The 16134-nt window shown below is 31.3% G+C and overlaps 1 protein-coding gene across 2 annotated transcripts; it reads right to left on the bottom strand.

The window, feature by feature from the left end:
- Positions 1–928: 928 nt before the first annotated feature.
- On the bottom strand, positions 929–8628 carry DWF4 (Cytochrome P450 superfamily protein). 2 transcript variants are annotated; one of them, XM_089720734.1, is made up of 8 exons: positions 8148–8628; positions 7716–8040; positions 7466–7618; positions 7127–7375; positions 6921–7016; positions 6743–6821; positions 6209–6318; positions 929–1296 (listed from the first exon to the last, which is right to left on the bottom strand). In XM_089720734.1, the coding sequence occupies exons 1-8, from the start codon at positions 8348–8350 to the stop codon at positions 1030–1032; spliced, it is 1482 nt and encodes a 493-aa protein (XP_089576860.1). In that variant the 5' UTR covers positions 8351–8628; the 3' UTR covers positions 929–1029. The 2 variants fall into 2 exon arrangements, with proteins under 2 accessions (XP_089576860.1, XP_089576861.1); XM_089720735.1 differs by having other exon boundaries at positions 6921–7013; positions 8148–8625.
- Between the last annotated feature and the right edge of the window lie 7506 nt (positions 8629–16134).

Raw genomic sequence — 16134 nt, 5'->3', positions numbered from 1 at the left:
TCGATATTACTGCATAAAATTTCTATTAATTTCTAAATTCGTTTGTTCTAATCATTTATTAATGTCAATCAAGTATAATTTGGTTAGTTTTTTCATTTATATAAATAGTGAGATGTCTTATCAATGATAAGTGCCTTCACTAATTTGATGAGTTTAGAAAAGAGTTACTGCTACATTTTTATTTTGACTCATCAATCTTCTAATAAATAAATAAAAAAAAACAATATTGCTTAAAATATATCTTCAATATAAATTACATAAATATTTCAAAATACATAAAAAAATTATAACAAATGAAAAGGCCAAAATAATTATATTCTGCGTAACGGTTCCCAAAGGGAAAATAAAAATTTAAAATTTAGAGAGAGATATGGAAAGGGAATGAAGAGGGAGGATGTTTTATAGGTCCTTGTACTGTATTGTGAGCTTTCAATTTGTTCACGTGAGCTGAAATGTTAAAACATCGAAATAAAAAACTTCATACCAGTGGACTCAAAATTCTTGAAATACAAATTAATGACCGGTCCTTGTTGTGTCTCTAGCTATTTATCTTTATATAATATAATAACCAACACTTATCAATGCACCAAAGGCCGAGACTGAGAATGAGTGATATGTCTGTGTCAGGTGGTCCGAATGGATGGAATTTTAATTTCAATATATTATTAATTTGATTGATTCGTTTATTTGTTAAAAATTAGGTTATAATTTATGAAATTTAATAAGTGCAAGACAGGTTCAAGTGGGTAATGGATTCGAACACATAAAGGTGGGATGCCTTGGTGTGCAGGGACAAATTAGTGTAAACATTAGACTAGAAGAATCTTTGATTATATTATAATACATTTCATTATCATTCATTAAAAAATAGCCTATTATTTTATTAAATATATAGATTTTTTTTCCAAACCAACAATAAAATATGAAATTTCAGAAAATTTAAAATCTATAAAATTTAAACTTTATGAAATCTGAAATTTACACATTTCATCAATCTGAATTATGGGTATAAGATTTCTTTTTTTGCATTTAATTATATGAACAAAGTGTGGCGCGTTTGACCCTTATAGGCAAGCCTTTAGGAAAATCGACAAATGGGAAGGCAAAAGCTTGATCATTATCAGCCAATTCCCAGTGGTAGTTGAGGATTAAATGGTGGATGAAAACTGCCATTTCAAGTTTTGCCAACTCCGAACCGGCACAAAGCCGTGGTCCTCCTCCAAATGGCATGAAGTAATTACTACTGGTGGTGCTCATACTCGGACAAGTAGAAGATCCACGGCGGCTGCTGCTATTCTGTTTCAAACCAAAATTTAGGACTTCAACTTTGTATTTGTAAACATAATAAAATTCTATATTTTTTCATGCACTTTCACTAACCAAATTGATATTCTGACAAATGGCAAATAGATTAAGAGTCCGTTTAATAAAATTAATTATTTTGATAGCCGTTAACTGTTTTAACAGCGTTAACGGTTTAATTAGCTATTAGCTATTCAAATAGATTTTTATAAAACTCTAAAAGCTAAACGTTATAAGATTAACTTTTTATAAAATATTACATTAACTTTTAAAAAATTAATTTAAAAATTATATTACCGAATATTATAAAAAATAAATTTTAACATTATACAGAATGAAGATACTAAAAATTATTTTAAAAACCGTCGCCAAACACCACACTTATTCTTACTAGTAAAGATTATGAATCTGACAGATACCAACTATATGAAAGGCCAATTAAATTATGCCTTGTGGATTTGAATGACTATTTTACAATTTCCTATTCTGATAAATCAAAAGAAAACAAATTGGTCAATGGACAGTCTTTACCTCAATCAAACAGTGAACCAAAAAATGAATTGTTGCAAAGTACAGAAATTTAGAAGCTTTATGTCAATTGGTTTGAATGGCAAAATGGACGTATATGCAGGCAAGAACTACTTTACTACTGATGGGACATCAAGCCGTTCCAATATTGGATGGGTGGTCAACTAATCGATCGCTTCCTTGTCTCCCTATTTCCATGTAATGCCAATGGTTAAATTTGACCAATTTGCTTCTGGAGATTTCTTATTTTAATTTGATCTATTAAAATAATAAGTTTATTATTATTTTTTATTATATGGGTTAATAGTTTTAATGTTACTAAAATTTGATTCTACCTAAATCTACCTATTTGCTCCAAAATTTAGTCATTCTAGTCACTCTACAATTTCATTGTATCAAACCTTTATACTATAGACTTCGGTTATTTTTCTACAATTTCATTGTATCAAAATTTGATTCAATAATGTCTTCAACAATATGACCGTCGTGATGAAGCTAAACATCAACCTAACGAACAATTTGATGAAGGAGATGAAAGCATCAACCCTTTTCATAAATTTGAAAATGATTCATTGGAAGATGAACATGCAGTTTTATCTCAATATGGACGTTTACATCGCAACCAAAATAGACATTTAAAAGTTGATGAGTTTATCAAATGGATATACGAAATTAAAATTGTGAAATAAAATTAATGCAAATAAACTTGAGAAACATACTTCAATTTTAAGGCAAAATTTGAAGCATAAATGAGAACGTGAAGAAAACGCGAGATTATAATTTGAGAAGAGATGTAGAAGAATCTAAACTAAAACTCTCTATCTAAACATTATTATCAAGATACTTTCCTCAAGTTTCATAATTTATAACAATAAGACATGACCGTAGAATATGCTGCTAAATTTAAATTCTTGTCAATAAAGTGTAATATCTCTGGCCTAAATAGCAAATAATTTAAAGATTTTTTGGAGCACTTAAATCCAGATTTGTAAACATTGTTAATTCCGACCTTATTGGACATCATCAGATAAGTTAGAACACAATAAAGACCCCTAAAAAAAAATGTGAGTTTAGAGTTACAACAAAAAGACTATTTTCAACTAGAGACTACCTCAACCAAGTTCCAATTTTTCAAGCTAATAAAGTTGATAAAATACCAAAAACACTTCTGTAAGTTGCAAGTTAAGTAGTTCCAACTTCAACAATAACCCACTGAAATGTTCAAGTGCTAAGGATTTAGACATATTGCATCTAATTGTCCAAATCAGAGGGTGGTTTCTTCTGTTGAAGAAGATGTCATTGAGGAAGATGCTACAAAAGAATGCTCAAAGGATGAAGATAATGAAGATGCTATATATGTTAATAACAAGTCGAGTTTTAAATACTCAAGGTTTGCGATGCCATTGTTGATAGTGATAGTTATAATAAAATATTTCATATGAAAATTTAAGTGTATATGAAGTTTAGACTTGAAGCAGGACGGGATTTTGTAGGTACTTTATCCGCCTTAATACATTTATTTATAAACTTTGACATTTATGAATTTAAAATTTATTTTAATTTTGTATGATTTTCACTAGTTTTACTTTATATACAATAGACGTGGTGAGATACTATACGCATAAACAAATCGGGTTTTGTGAAGGCTCTACCCAACCCAATTGTCTAAAGCGGGTTTAGATATTAGTTAACTGAGTGTTGAATGGATGCAAGTATTAAAATTTCTAAAATGATTTGGCAATGAGAATTTCAAAAGGAATTTTAAATAGTTTGAGATGAGATGGATATCGAAATTTTGAGTGGGTTCATATGTGGATTAGTATAAATTTTGCTGGTATCCACTCCACTTCCATTTCTATGCAACACCCACCTCCAAATATCTTGGTTCCATTTACACCCTTTCTCTTTTACTCCCCCCTCTTACTTTTTTCTAGGAGATGTCAAAATGTTTATAACATGGGAATATGATTCGCCTAATATGAAAGTTAAACAGGTTATAATTGAGTCTAAATAGGTTCGTGTCATAAATGGATGTACTTCATTTACACCCTTCCTCTTTTACTCCCCCTCTTACTTTTTTCTACGGGCTGTCAAAATTGATCATGATATGGGAATATAATTCGCCTTAACACCAAAATTAAACATGATATAGTTTAATCTAAAATGGGTTATGTCATAAATAAGTGACTTTTATATAGCACGAGTTTAAACAGGTCGTGTCACCAGTTGACTCGTCTAACCCGTTTAACTTGTTTATTTAAAGATAAAATATAATTTCATATATATATATATATATATATATACACACACACAGAGGGGTGAAGCTACCTTGATACAAGGGTGGGCAATTGCCCCTGCTCCCCCACCTCGCTTTGAAAAAATAACGTTGAAAATAACTTGCTTTGATTAGGCTTTAACCTTGGTCATAAGAGTGGCCAAAATTCGGTTTTCAAAACTGAAACTGTCGATTTCGAACCGGTTCAGTTTCGGTTCCACTAGTTTTGGAACCGTGAACCAGCGATTTCCAAAACCAGTCAGAACCAACAGTTTCAGTTCCGGTTGGAACCGTCCAGAACTAAGTCGGAACCGTCCCGATCCGGTCAGAACCGGCCGTAACCAATAGAAAAATGGGTCGCAGAACTGGCCGAAACCATCGGTTTTGTAACCGTTAAATTACAGGAATCGTTCGGTTCCAAACCGTAACCGGAACCGTTAATTTTCGGTTCGGTTTCAGTTCTAAAAAATTTGGAACTGGAACCGTCGATTCCGGAACTAGAATCGTGGCCACATTTGTTTGGTTATTCAAGAAAATATAGTGTACCTTCACCACTTTGTCCCCCTTTATCTTGCATATTCAATTTTTACCCCCTCAAACCTATATATTTATATATACAAAATTATATAAGTTACATGTGTTATACATGTCATGTTTTTAACTTGTACATAATCCATTTAATTAAATTTGGATGAAATTTTTTATTTCATATATATTGCATTTAATTAAACGGGTTAATTTTCATATTATATTTATGTATAAATATTATAGACAATTACTAAACCGACTGTATTCGCGTTGACGCAATCATATTGCATGTTGGACGGATTCAAATCAAATCTACACGCAAATCTCACTTTGACATTCTGCCTTTTTCCCAATTAAGGCGTAGATAATTTGTGAAAAATTTTAGGTTTGGCCGCTTGCGATCTTGTCAAGTTAATAAGGGAAAAAAATAAATTGAAAAAATAAATAAACATAGAAATAAAGGAACTAATGTACGTGCACGTGAGAACCCCACATCCACATGGGGCTTTAATCATCTCAAAGCCCCCCCACGCGCAGAGAGAATAGAGTGGGACCAAACTCTTAAGTCATAACATGGAAAACATACTATTGAATGATCATGACAGTTCATCACTTTATCTGGTGGGGGAAGCCGTAAGATCGTAGTACGTCTTTAGCTTATCTTCATTCTAATGTGTCTTATCCTAGATTAATCTTAGATCAATGACTTTGATCTACATTATTTTTATCTTCCTCGTAAACTTTATTAGCTTTCACCCTATTTTTATTACTTATAAAGTTTGGTAATATAACATCTATATTAGTGTTTAAAATTTAAAAGAGCCGATTATGAATATTAATGTTTTAACATTTCATGACATGATACAGTTAATTTGTACTAAGACAGTTAACAGACTACTAAAATCAATTAATTTTTCCGAATAGGACTTTAATATACCTTCCATCAATTCAGTCTTTAATATAATAAATTTAATTTCAATTGTTAATTCTATTCGATTTCCATAGAATCTAAAAAATAAATTTAAATATATTAAAAAATAATTAGCAACACCAAATTAATCAAATTGAATTGATTTAATTTTATATATTATTTGATATGATTCCGATTTACATCTTAAAAATTTTATTTGATCCAGTGGTGTGAACCGAATCAACTAATACTAACTTTTTGGAGCATTGTATAAATGATTTTGTATGTATAATTTTTAGTGTTTATTAAATAAGTACAAGTATTTTATTTCTTGGACTATTGCTTTCTTCTAGAATTTTTTAAATAATTATTAGTGTTAAGGAATTAAAAACAAGCATGATACTAAGAAATTATAGCTCCAAGTATGGATTGAGAAAAATGTCACAGAAAGAAGAATATCCTAATCATGCATGTGGTCCACTCAAAAGAAAATAAAACTATAGCTGCTGGCCCCATAAGAAAATATATCAATCAATAATATATATAATTATAATTACCTTGACCAAATAAAGAATCAATAATTAATAATAATATAAATAAAGTAGCAGAATTAATAATGATGACAAAGGAAGGCATGTCTGTGTTAACTTGAAAAGCTTACCGACCTGCAGCCATCTCCAGGGATTGAAGCGTTGAGGCTGGTCAAAATGACTAGAATCCAAATGCACGGCTGCAATCACTGGGAGCACTTTCCATCCACGTGGAATGTCATACCCTTTCACAAACAATCATATATCAAATCAATAATTATTTCACTCATTAACAAAAAATAATTTTCCAGGGTAATGTTTTTGATGATCAAATGATCAAGTTTAAGTTAATTGGATGGTTTCAAATCAAATTGAACCAATACAAATTTAATCAATTGAAATTTTTAAAATTTTCTCTCAAATTTAATGTACGAATTGAACTGATTCAATTTGATTAATTTGGTTTAAATTTTAGTTAGGTTTAGAAAGATTTGAACTTATCTTTTTAACTATTAAAAACAAAACTGAATTGAAATGAATTTTCATTTTTCTATTAAAATCAAAATCAAATCGAATATGATAAAATTAAATCAAATCTAATCAAATTGGTTTGGTTTGATTGGTTTTCCAGAATATATGCTCACCCTAATAGAGTCGTGTAATCTTTACCTTTGTATCGAACATCTTTGAGAGCCTTTCTGTGAAGAAACCTCACTACGTTTCCAAGCCTAAGTGTTTCACTAATAACCTTCACATGGAGAAGAAACACAAAAAAAGACTGATTTACCATTTTGTTTATGAGAAGTAGGTTAAAGAAGAATCAAGATAAAGAAAGCTCAATAATTACACATTGAGTAAATTCCATTTTCTTGTAATCATCCCAAGTCAATAATCTCTCTCCTGATTGCTTCTTGGCTCTTGCAATTTTCATGTGCTCTTCCTGCTTGTGATCAGAAAAACAGAACAAACACAACCATGTTGATACTTGTAACTATTTCTTGAAATTTGTTAATTATAGTTTATGTAATTAAGATGCTTAATTAATTTAATTACCCGTAACTGTTGGAGAGAACTGGGACAACCTTGTAAGAAATAGATAGCTAAAGCTATGGCTACTGAGGAAGTTTCATGGCCAGCAAAGAGCAAGCTTAGTATCAAGTCAAGAATTTGCTCAGTAGAAAGATTGGAATTTTTCAAAACCCATCCAAGAAGATCATCTTCCTCTAAATTTTCTACTCCTTTCATTTTCCCAATTCTTTCCTCCATTTTCTGCTCTATAAACTTGAGTATGGTCGATCGAGACTGTACAAAAAGAATTAATTATATTGAATCAATTCGTGATTTTATATTTCTATATCCCTGATTTATTGCTTATAGTAAAGTTTTTTTCACCTGTAACGCCTTTCTGTACGCAGTTCCCGGCAAATTTATAGGAGCAGAAACCACTCCCTTCATGAAAGTAACGTACTCTTTCTTCAGCTGTTCGGTCTCTGGCTTTCCAGGATCCATACTCATGATATGTTTTGCCATCAAATTGAAGGTGAACTGCAATTTATTTTATATATATATGCATTTTACATGAGGTCAAGTACTTATTTATCTTTAAAATAGAAATGCCAAAAAGGGGAATTTCAAGAATTACCTTTTTTGCCTCATCCTGAGCTGAGAATGCACAATTCTCTCTCCAAGAGTTGAGAACAAGCAAAGTCTGTTTCTCAACCTCTTTCAATAGATGAGTCCTAAGCCTAGCATGAGAGAGAAAATTAAGAGATATAATTCTCATGTCTCTGTGCATGTCTCCAACAAGTACCAACATAGACCATTTTCCAAGAATTCCACCAATACTTTTTGGATAGCTACATTCAAATAGCCTCCCTTCATTTTGTAGTATAAACCTATTGAGTCCAGCATCTGCAGAAACTATTGTTGGCTCCCCAAATAAATTGGACTTATATATATTCCCATACCTGCAAATCACAGATCAAACATAAAATTGAAGCTTTTTAGGTATAGAACTATTTATTGGGCCTCCTTTGCAAAAGAAATTGCTTATGTGGGTAGTATAAAATACTACCTTGATATATGCTGCTCCATGAATTCTCCAATTGAAGTAGCAGAGTAAGGCTTTAAGTAGCCAAAGGTTTCTCCAAGAAATGGCCAACCCATATTTCCTGGTGGGAGATTAAATCTGGCATTTTTTCTTTGAATGAGAATGAAAAGTAGAAGAAGAGATAAGATTGATGGAAGAAGAAAGACAACAAGCTCTGGGTCATACATGGAGCCTGATTGGTGACAGCCTTTCTTTCAAGCTGTGTGTTTGGAATTTGATTAGCTGTTCCAAGCAAAGTGAAAGAAAGTATCTTTTTTTCTTGAAGTTCTCCGTCTGTTTTGAAAAGGGTTATATATTTTATGGGAGTGAGTTTTTTAAAGTAAGTTCTTTTGATGAAGCCTAGCAAACTTATTGCAGGACATTGAAGCCAATAGAATGCTTTTATAAGCTTCTTTTTTGTCTTTCTAACTGGTACAGATACAGAGGGAAATAGCACTTTTTTTGGCTTTTTATTTGCAAAGTTTAGTGGTGTACGCCTATAACAGGTTTATCTACTTTTAAAATAATGTATTTCATTTTAACAATTTTTATGATTATTTTTTAATTTTAAAAATGAAAATAGAATTATTTTAATTTTTATCCTCTCTTTTTCTCTTTCTCTTTTTTTTTTTCTTTCAATATCTCCGTCTATCAACGACCACCAAAAAGGAAACCATGCACTGTCATTTTTAATTGGAATAAGGCTCAAGTCCCTTTGCACTTGAGAGAATGGGAAGGGAGGAGATAATGAATCTCTTGTTGAGGTAGTCACAGCCAGTTAGAAAATAAAATTTTATTATTTAATTTAATATAATTTATAAAAATTAATTACATATCTTCCAATAGCGCAATCAAACATGAATTAAATCGTTAAGTTTTATGGTTTATTTTGTGAATTCATAAGCTAAGATCATTAACTTATGGAAACCCCCCATGAGTCAAACCATGTAGCTTCCGCATCAAATTATTGTTCTCATGTAATTTATTACCTTTTTCATATCAAAAATCCTTCTCCCGATAGTGATTAATGAAATAAATCAATCCAGGAGAGAAACTCTGCCTAGAAACATTAAGTTCAATAATAAATTATATCATGAAAAAAGAAAAACAAATCTAATATTATAAATTGGAATCAAAATTAAGCAACATCAAATTCCTAGTATGAGAGTTTTAGTTCAATATAGTAATTAAATAAAACTCAATTAAACTTGTAAATATTCTCATAATCAACATGAATATTGAAAATAAAACAAGAAAAGAGTTTAGAAATAAAAACTAGTTAATGATTGGCTTGGGCGGCTTCCTTGAATCTTGACACAAATCTTAAATACTTGAAGTCTTGGAGAGAGAAAAAGAAAGCAATAGAACAAAAGATGGAATATACAATGAATGGCTCCCTATGAATAGTCTCTCTATTTATATAGACTTTCTGGAGTATCTTCGTGTTCGTTTAGGAAAGTGAATCTGAGTAAGAAATCTTTTGGAGATAGGAAATTGTTCAGGCTTTGTATTTCTTCCCAGTTAAGACTCTTCCAGCGTCTAAATAGGATTAAAACTTAATTTTCACGTAGGAAATCATCTCACGTGGATCCATGTAAGTGGTGTAGGATGGGCTGACGTTTTAGGCCCAAGGCAAAACCTGAACTTCAGCACGGGTGTGTTGTGAGGCACTACTAGGGCGTGCCAGCCTCTGAGAGTTTTGCTTATTTTTCTCTTTTCTATGTCAAAATTCTACAAATTTCCTTAACATCAAGTAAATTATGATTCAAGGAAGCTTTGAGCAAAAACATTAATAAAACTAAATAAAAACTAATTAAAGTAATTAAAACTACTAAAACTCCTAATAAAAACTATATTAAAAATACTATAAAAATAACAACTATCAAAATTCCCCAAACTTAAACCAAAAATTCCCCAAACTTAAACCACTGCTTGTCCTCAAGCAACAAAACTAAAACCAAAAGAAAAACACAAGCTAAACAAACTAACAAAGCTAGCTTAATATGGTTGGAGATAATTATTCACAATTTCAAAAATATCAAAAATTATTAACATGAGACTAAATCAAGTGTTCTCTATGCTAATTTATATTCTTGCAAAAATTCAATTCTCGACAAAACACATTCATTAATTTAAACATAAGTTAATAAGATTTTCAACACCAATAATTATTCAACCTATGACAAATAGAATATGAATTTTCACAAAAATTATTTAACCTTTAAATAAGATGTTTAACAATAAAAGTTCAATATTTCCATATGCAAAATTAGTCATCCCTTCTCCACAATTGAAATGCATACAATTTAAAAGATCACAATGTCTTTATTTAGGTTGTAATGGGGTATCAGGGATTTACTTTTTAGCTAAACAAAGAAAAAGGGATAAAAGGGTAGACAAAAAGCACAAAAAAAAAAAAAAAGCATAATCTCAAGATTTTCATTACATCAAAACAATTTTTTTTTATTTGTAAAGAGAGATTAACTTGAAGTTCTTTAGTAGCTCAAAATTAGAGATATTTTGGCAAGGTCTCTTCATAATACTTTGATAATTTCTTCCTTGCTTCAATTGCCCAAACTTGAATTCTTTGATTGATTGCTTCTTCTATGGGGTGTTTCTCTTTGAGTTTTCTAATTGGTCCACTTGCTAGTATTAATGAAATTTTCTCCCTTTTTGTTGCTATGTTTTAATAAAAATCAAATCCTTCAATTATACATTATTGCACTTAGGGTAGGAATTTAATTAGTTTAATGGCTAGGCTTAATAATGGTGAACAATAAAATTTGGATATAGGTTTCAAATTGGTTGCAAAAGTCATATTTTAATTTAGTTGGCCGATGCTAAATAAGGGGTTCAACAAAGAATGCCTAAATCATCTCTTTCTAAATGTAAGCATTTAAAAATTTTGTCTCAAAGGAAATTCTAATTTGTTCTAAGAATGCCGAGGTTAAATAAATTTTGATTAAAATATATCTATATATCATAAAATTCACAAACATTAGTGTTTATAATCTTAGAAACAAATAGTTAAACCAAAGAATCATGTTAAGTCAAAAATTAAAATTAAAGCTCAAACATACTAGACTAGAAAAACAACTAAATTTATCATAAGTTACTAAATTATGATAATTTTCAAACTTGCTCACAATTATTCCAACCATATTAAACTAATAAAAACAAACAAACAAAATAATAAAAAAATAAATTTTAACTAAAATTTTCCTTCCCCCAACTTAATCTAGCACATTGTCCTCAATGTGTGCAAAAATAAGACAACTTCCTCAAACTTATCATATATTATCAAAATAAGGTATAAAAATAAAATATAGTTGAGAACACCTTACCACTATTGTATTGAAAAATACAATAAAAGACAAGGAAATAAAGGGCATGGTTCCAATGGCTAAATTCTGAAAATGGAAAAGAACACATAACAAAATAATAATAATAATAATAATATAGACATAATTATTAGGGGAAAAAACATCGAAATAAAAATAATAAAAAAATGGAAAGGAAAATTCCAATAAAAATAATTAAAAGCAATTAAAAAAATAAAAAATAAATAAAAAAAAAGAAAAAAAACAATAGAATGAGTACGTCAAATAAAAGAGAACGAAGAAAAAAAAAAGAAATAAAAGAGAGAAGAAAAAAAAAAAAACAAAACACTCGCGTGGTCTAAGGCATAAAAGGACAAAAACAAAAAAAAAAATTCAAATAAAAAAATCTACAGCATGGCCTGGGGGTGCTATGTAGCACGGGAGTGCTGGGTAGCATGCTCTGGGGGTGCTAGAGTCTGACTATGGGCATATTTTTCTCTGGAGACAGCACGGGGGTGCTGGGTAGCACACCCTGCCCGTGTTAAAGCCTGACTTTGGCACTTTTAATTAGTTTTCATGCCTCTTTAGTCCTTTTTTGACCTACAATATGAGTATAAAACACCAAAATAAAAGAAAATAATGGTTTAAAGATAGGGAAAAAAATGAAAATATACAAATAAAAATAATTTTTGTCAAAGGAAAAGAAAGAAAATAATGGGTTGCGTCCCATTAGCGTTTTGTTTAAAGTCCTTTAAACTCGACTTTTGAGAAGTTTATTAAATAACGGCTTTCGCCCATGGTATGTATCATGTAATATCACACATGGGTTTTGGTTGAAAATGCCCTCAAGATTGGCTAGTTTAAGAAAATTTATGCTCGTCTTATCAACATCTAGCTTTAAATGATGAACTTGGGGAAAAAACTGTTTTAGATCATGGAGAACACAATTTATTGAAGGTGGTATCATTGGAAAAAAAGGATCTTCTGGTGGTGTATATATAAAGACCATTGATGAGCTCAAATCAATAGTCTCAATTATTTCTTCATCCACCAAAATTGATTTCTGCTTGTTTTCATTTAAACTCTCACCCAATGTCCCTTCCAACTGTACCTCACTTTTTTCATGGTCATTAATAATCATGTCTGGAAACAAGAAAGTGAGATTTAATCTGTCTTCAAAGGAGTTGCATTTTTCACATGTAGATTTTTCTTCTTCTAATGTTGCAATTTCCCATGAAGTTTCCTCATAATTCACCTTGCACTCATCATCTTGATATCCATAAGTTGCCATGGTTATCAATTTCACTGCTTGTACCTCCAAATTCTTTATTGCCGCTTGTTGGATCTTAAAACTCTCACGAGTTTCATTCATAAATTCCATGTGAGATTTAGTAAGGGCAATAATCAAATCCTCTAAATTCTTATGCTTCTCTTCTTCATACATAAAATTTGGAGGGTATTGGTGATTCCAACCCTGCATTGAAGGATCCCAATACCAACGGTAGTCAAAATCTGCCATATCATTTAGCATGTAAAGTACATCTTCATAGCTACTTTCCAGAAGGTGAATACTTGTAACGTCCCATTTTTCTATTGAATCGAGTCGTTGCTTAGAGTCGAGTCGGGCTGATCCAAAACCCGGTTTGAGCCATTAGAGTCTAGAGTGGGGTAGAATGGGATGTAACTGAAATAAGGAAAAGAAGTGGACTTACTTGAAGGAAGCAAAAAGATCAAAGTATAAGGATTAGGACTTGCTTGCACTAAAGTATAAAGTTGAGGTATTGAGTTGTACCATTTTGACACTTGAGGTACCATTTGGTAATTTTCACATAAAAATCAATGATATTCTAGAGACTACCCGTGAGTTCCATTTCATTTTCATTTCTTCATCCTTATCTTCATCTTCTTCCTCTACTTTCCTCTTCCACTTTCCTTTCTCCGTCACTTTTAATGGTAGTGAAGATTTTAATGGGATTCAAGCATTAATTCAACTTCTATTCTATCCAAGTAAGTAAACCCTCTTGAATTTCATACTTGAATCATTTGGTGATATTTGTAGAGTATTCATAAGAATTCTCATGTATAGGAGAGGTGAGCTCAAAGGTAGAAGAAAAAGGAAGCTAAAAAGAAGAGCTTAAGCTTTTTGGCGTGAAGGTGTGCTATCTCTTTTAGTTTAATTCATTTCCTTGCATGATAAATTGTGTGGTGTGTTGATAATGAGAAGATATGTTGCTTAATATTGAGTAAGAAGACTGAAAATGGTGGAAAAGCATGAGATGAAATGAATAAATGAAGTAGATATTGAGTTCATGCTGAAACAAGTTTTGCTGGAAAAGTTACCAGTAACTTCACCTTGATTTTTACCCCATTTAATGATGGCATTAGGAAGTGTCATAGAAGAGTTATTTGTTCCTCTATGTGTTAGCTTTACATGGGTTTTCGAATCACCCAAATCGGAGTTGTAAATTGAGAGATATGACCAAAATAGTACAGACTGCGCAGGCTGGAAAACACGTCGCACGCTTGCGAATTTCATTTGCGCGCTCGCGAATTGTGCCTGGAAACTCTCTGACTCTCATGTGTGCTTTACGCGCTCGCGACTTTCATTTGCGCGCTCGCGACTTGTGTTTTTATGCTCTTTTGGACTTCATTTTCAATGCAATTGTATTCCTTTACTCAACTTGTATGTCTCCAATCATTTTAAAACAAAAAGACAACATTAGAACATGTATCAAAACAACATGCAAGCATGCAAATGATGTGAAATGAGGTAAACACAACTTGTAATTGTATTCTATGCAATTGTGAAATGATGTGAAATGGTGTATGAAGTTATGAATTCTATGCAATTGTATTCCTTTTCTCAACTTGTATGTCTTCAACCATTTTAAAGCAAAAAGACAACATGAACACATGTATAAACACAAAATGCAAGCATGCAAATGGTGTGAAACTAACATGACACAAGTTGCCCGCTTGGCGAGGCTATCAGCATACAGGTAAGCAGTAAATTTTATGAAATGATGAAGCGGTTAATTTTTATGACACAAGCATGTGAAAATAACATGACACAAGCATGCAAATTATGACACAGTTACTATGCTTTTGTTTTATCTATTGTCATTCCATTAATATGCTCCATTGAGGTTAGGTAGAAACCACGTAGATAAGGCTATGTCGCGACATAGAATAGCAGATTTGCGCCCCATACAGTTTGGTACTCCGGCTACAGGCCGTTGAGTGGATATGATTATATAGGCCATAGCAGCCAAGCATACAGTTTCATCCAGTTTCATACAGTTTTTCTTATCACTTCGGTTTCACTATAACCTTATGGAGCCATACAGATATCTTGACATAACATTGCATGAATCATACAGTATTCTAAACAGCAAGAAAGATCATCAAGGTAAAATGAAAGTATCATGATATGTGTGCTTACATTCCATATGTGAGTAAATGTTTATTTCTACATATGTATGTGCTTATATGTTTCTTTATTCATTGTGATATTCACTGAGTTTAATCAAAGTTGTAGAGTTCATACAGCATAAAGAACATCAGGTAAGATCATGAAAGTATAATGCTATATATGCTTACAAGTTTATTTATTGAATCTTTAAGGAGCCATACAGTCATGAGATGTTATTAATCATAACTTATATGATGTGACTAAAAGTGCATAAGTCATACGGCATAATGAATAGTAAGTAAGACAATGAACATATACTGTTATGTATTCTTACATGTTTATTGATTTCATTCATACAACACAATGAACAGCAGGTAAGATCATGATAGTATCATAATGTGTGATTAAAGGTTCATGTAAAGGAGTTATGAGATAATTAGAACTAAATTATTTATGGTGTGAATTAGAAGTTTATTCTTTGCTATAAAGATGCATTGATGTTGAAATTTACTGAATCTATGATTTTCAATGCTTTTATGAACTTTGTATTTTAAGTAAGTTGCCATCGCACTTTATTAAGTATGTGAATTATGAGCACCACTGAGTTTTATACTCAGCGCGTCGATTTTTATCACGCGTAGGTTGAAGATCGTGGTTGCTACTTGAAGACTTGAGGAGTACTTTCAAAGCAGAAGTGACTAATTTGGTCATAGTAGATTGAGAGTTGTATAATTAAGAATTATGGCATGTATTAAGATTTATGGCATGTATAATTATTACATTTGTTAGAGCTTATGTGATTGGAAATATAATTGAAGCATGTAATTATTGTGGTGTAAGTATTTGGAAGAAATGATTGAATATGAAATATGTTACTATAGTTGGTATGATCATGAATGCAATTAATTGCTGGATATTAAATGCTATTGAGGATTTATACAGTTATGACTATATATATAAAGTGTTGTTGTGTTATGATGATTAGTTGGAGATATTGGAAGTTTGGAGTTTAATTGGTAGTGTTTTATATTCATATTTAGCATACAGGATGATATCAGCATGACAGGATATAAGTTCAACCAGATTTTAGCGTCTCGGCTCGGTTCATTCGGGTTAACGGGTGGACCAGGAAGGGATGTTACAATTTTTGGTATCAGAGCCTAGGTTTAGGCGGTTCTCGGACTATATGTGTATCTATGTAGGAAGTTATCTGTTTTGCAGTGAGAGTATGAGTAATTTA

This window comes from Jatropha curcas, chromosome 4 (genome assembly GCF_041381405.1).
Source record: "Jatropha curcas cultivar XTBG-Jc1 chromosome 4, XTBG_Jcur_1.0, whole genome shotgun sequence".
NCBI classification, from domain to species: Eukaryota; Viridiplantae; Streptophyta; class Magnoliopsida; order Malpighiales; family Euphorbiaceae; genus Jatropha; species Jatropha curcas.
The sequence above is the reverse complement of the archived record's forward strand: the minus strand, read 5'-3'. Positions and strand labels throughout refer to the sequence as shown.

Bases quoted from the DNA above. Each gene is read 5' to 3' on its own strand.
- DWF4 (XM_089720734.1), bottom strand. From the start codon at position 8,350: ATGTATGACCCAGAGCTTGTTGTCTTTCTTCTTCCATCAATCTTATCT. The intron at 7,376-7,465 runs GTGAAAAAAACT...CTTTTTGTACAG, and splicing joins CGTACAGAAAGGCGTTACAG to TCTCGATCGACCATACTCAA. The intron at 7,017-7,126 runs GTAATTAAATTA...TCTGATCACAAG, and splicing joins GTTCTCTCCAACAGTTACGG to CAGGAAGAGCACATGAAAAT.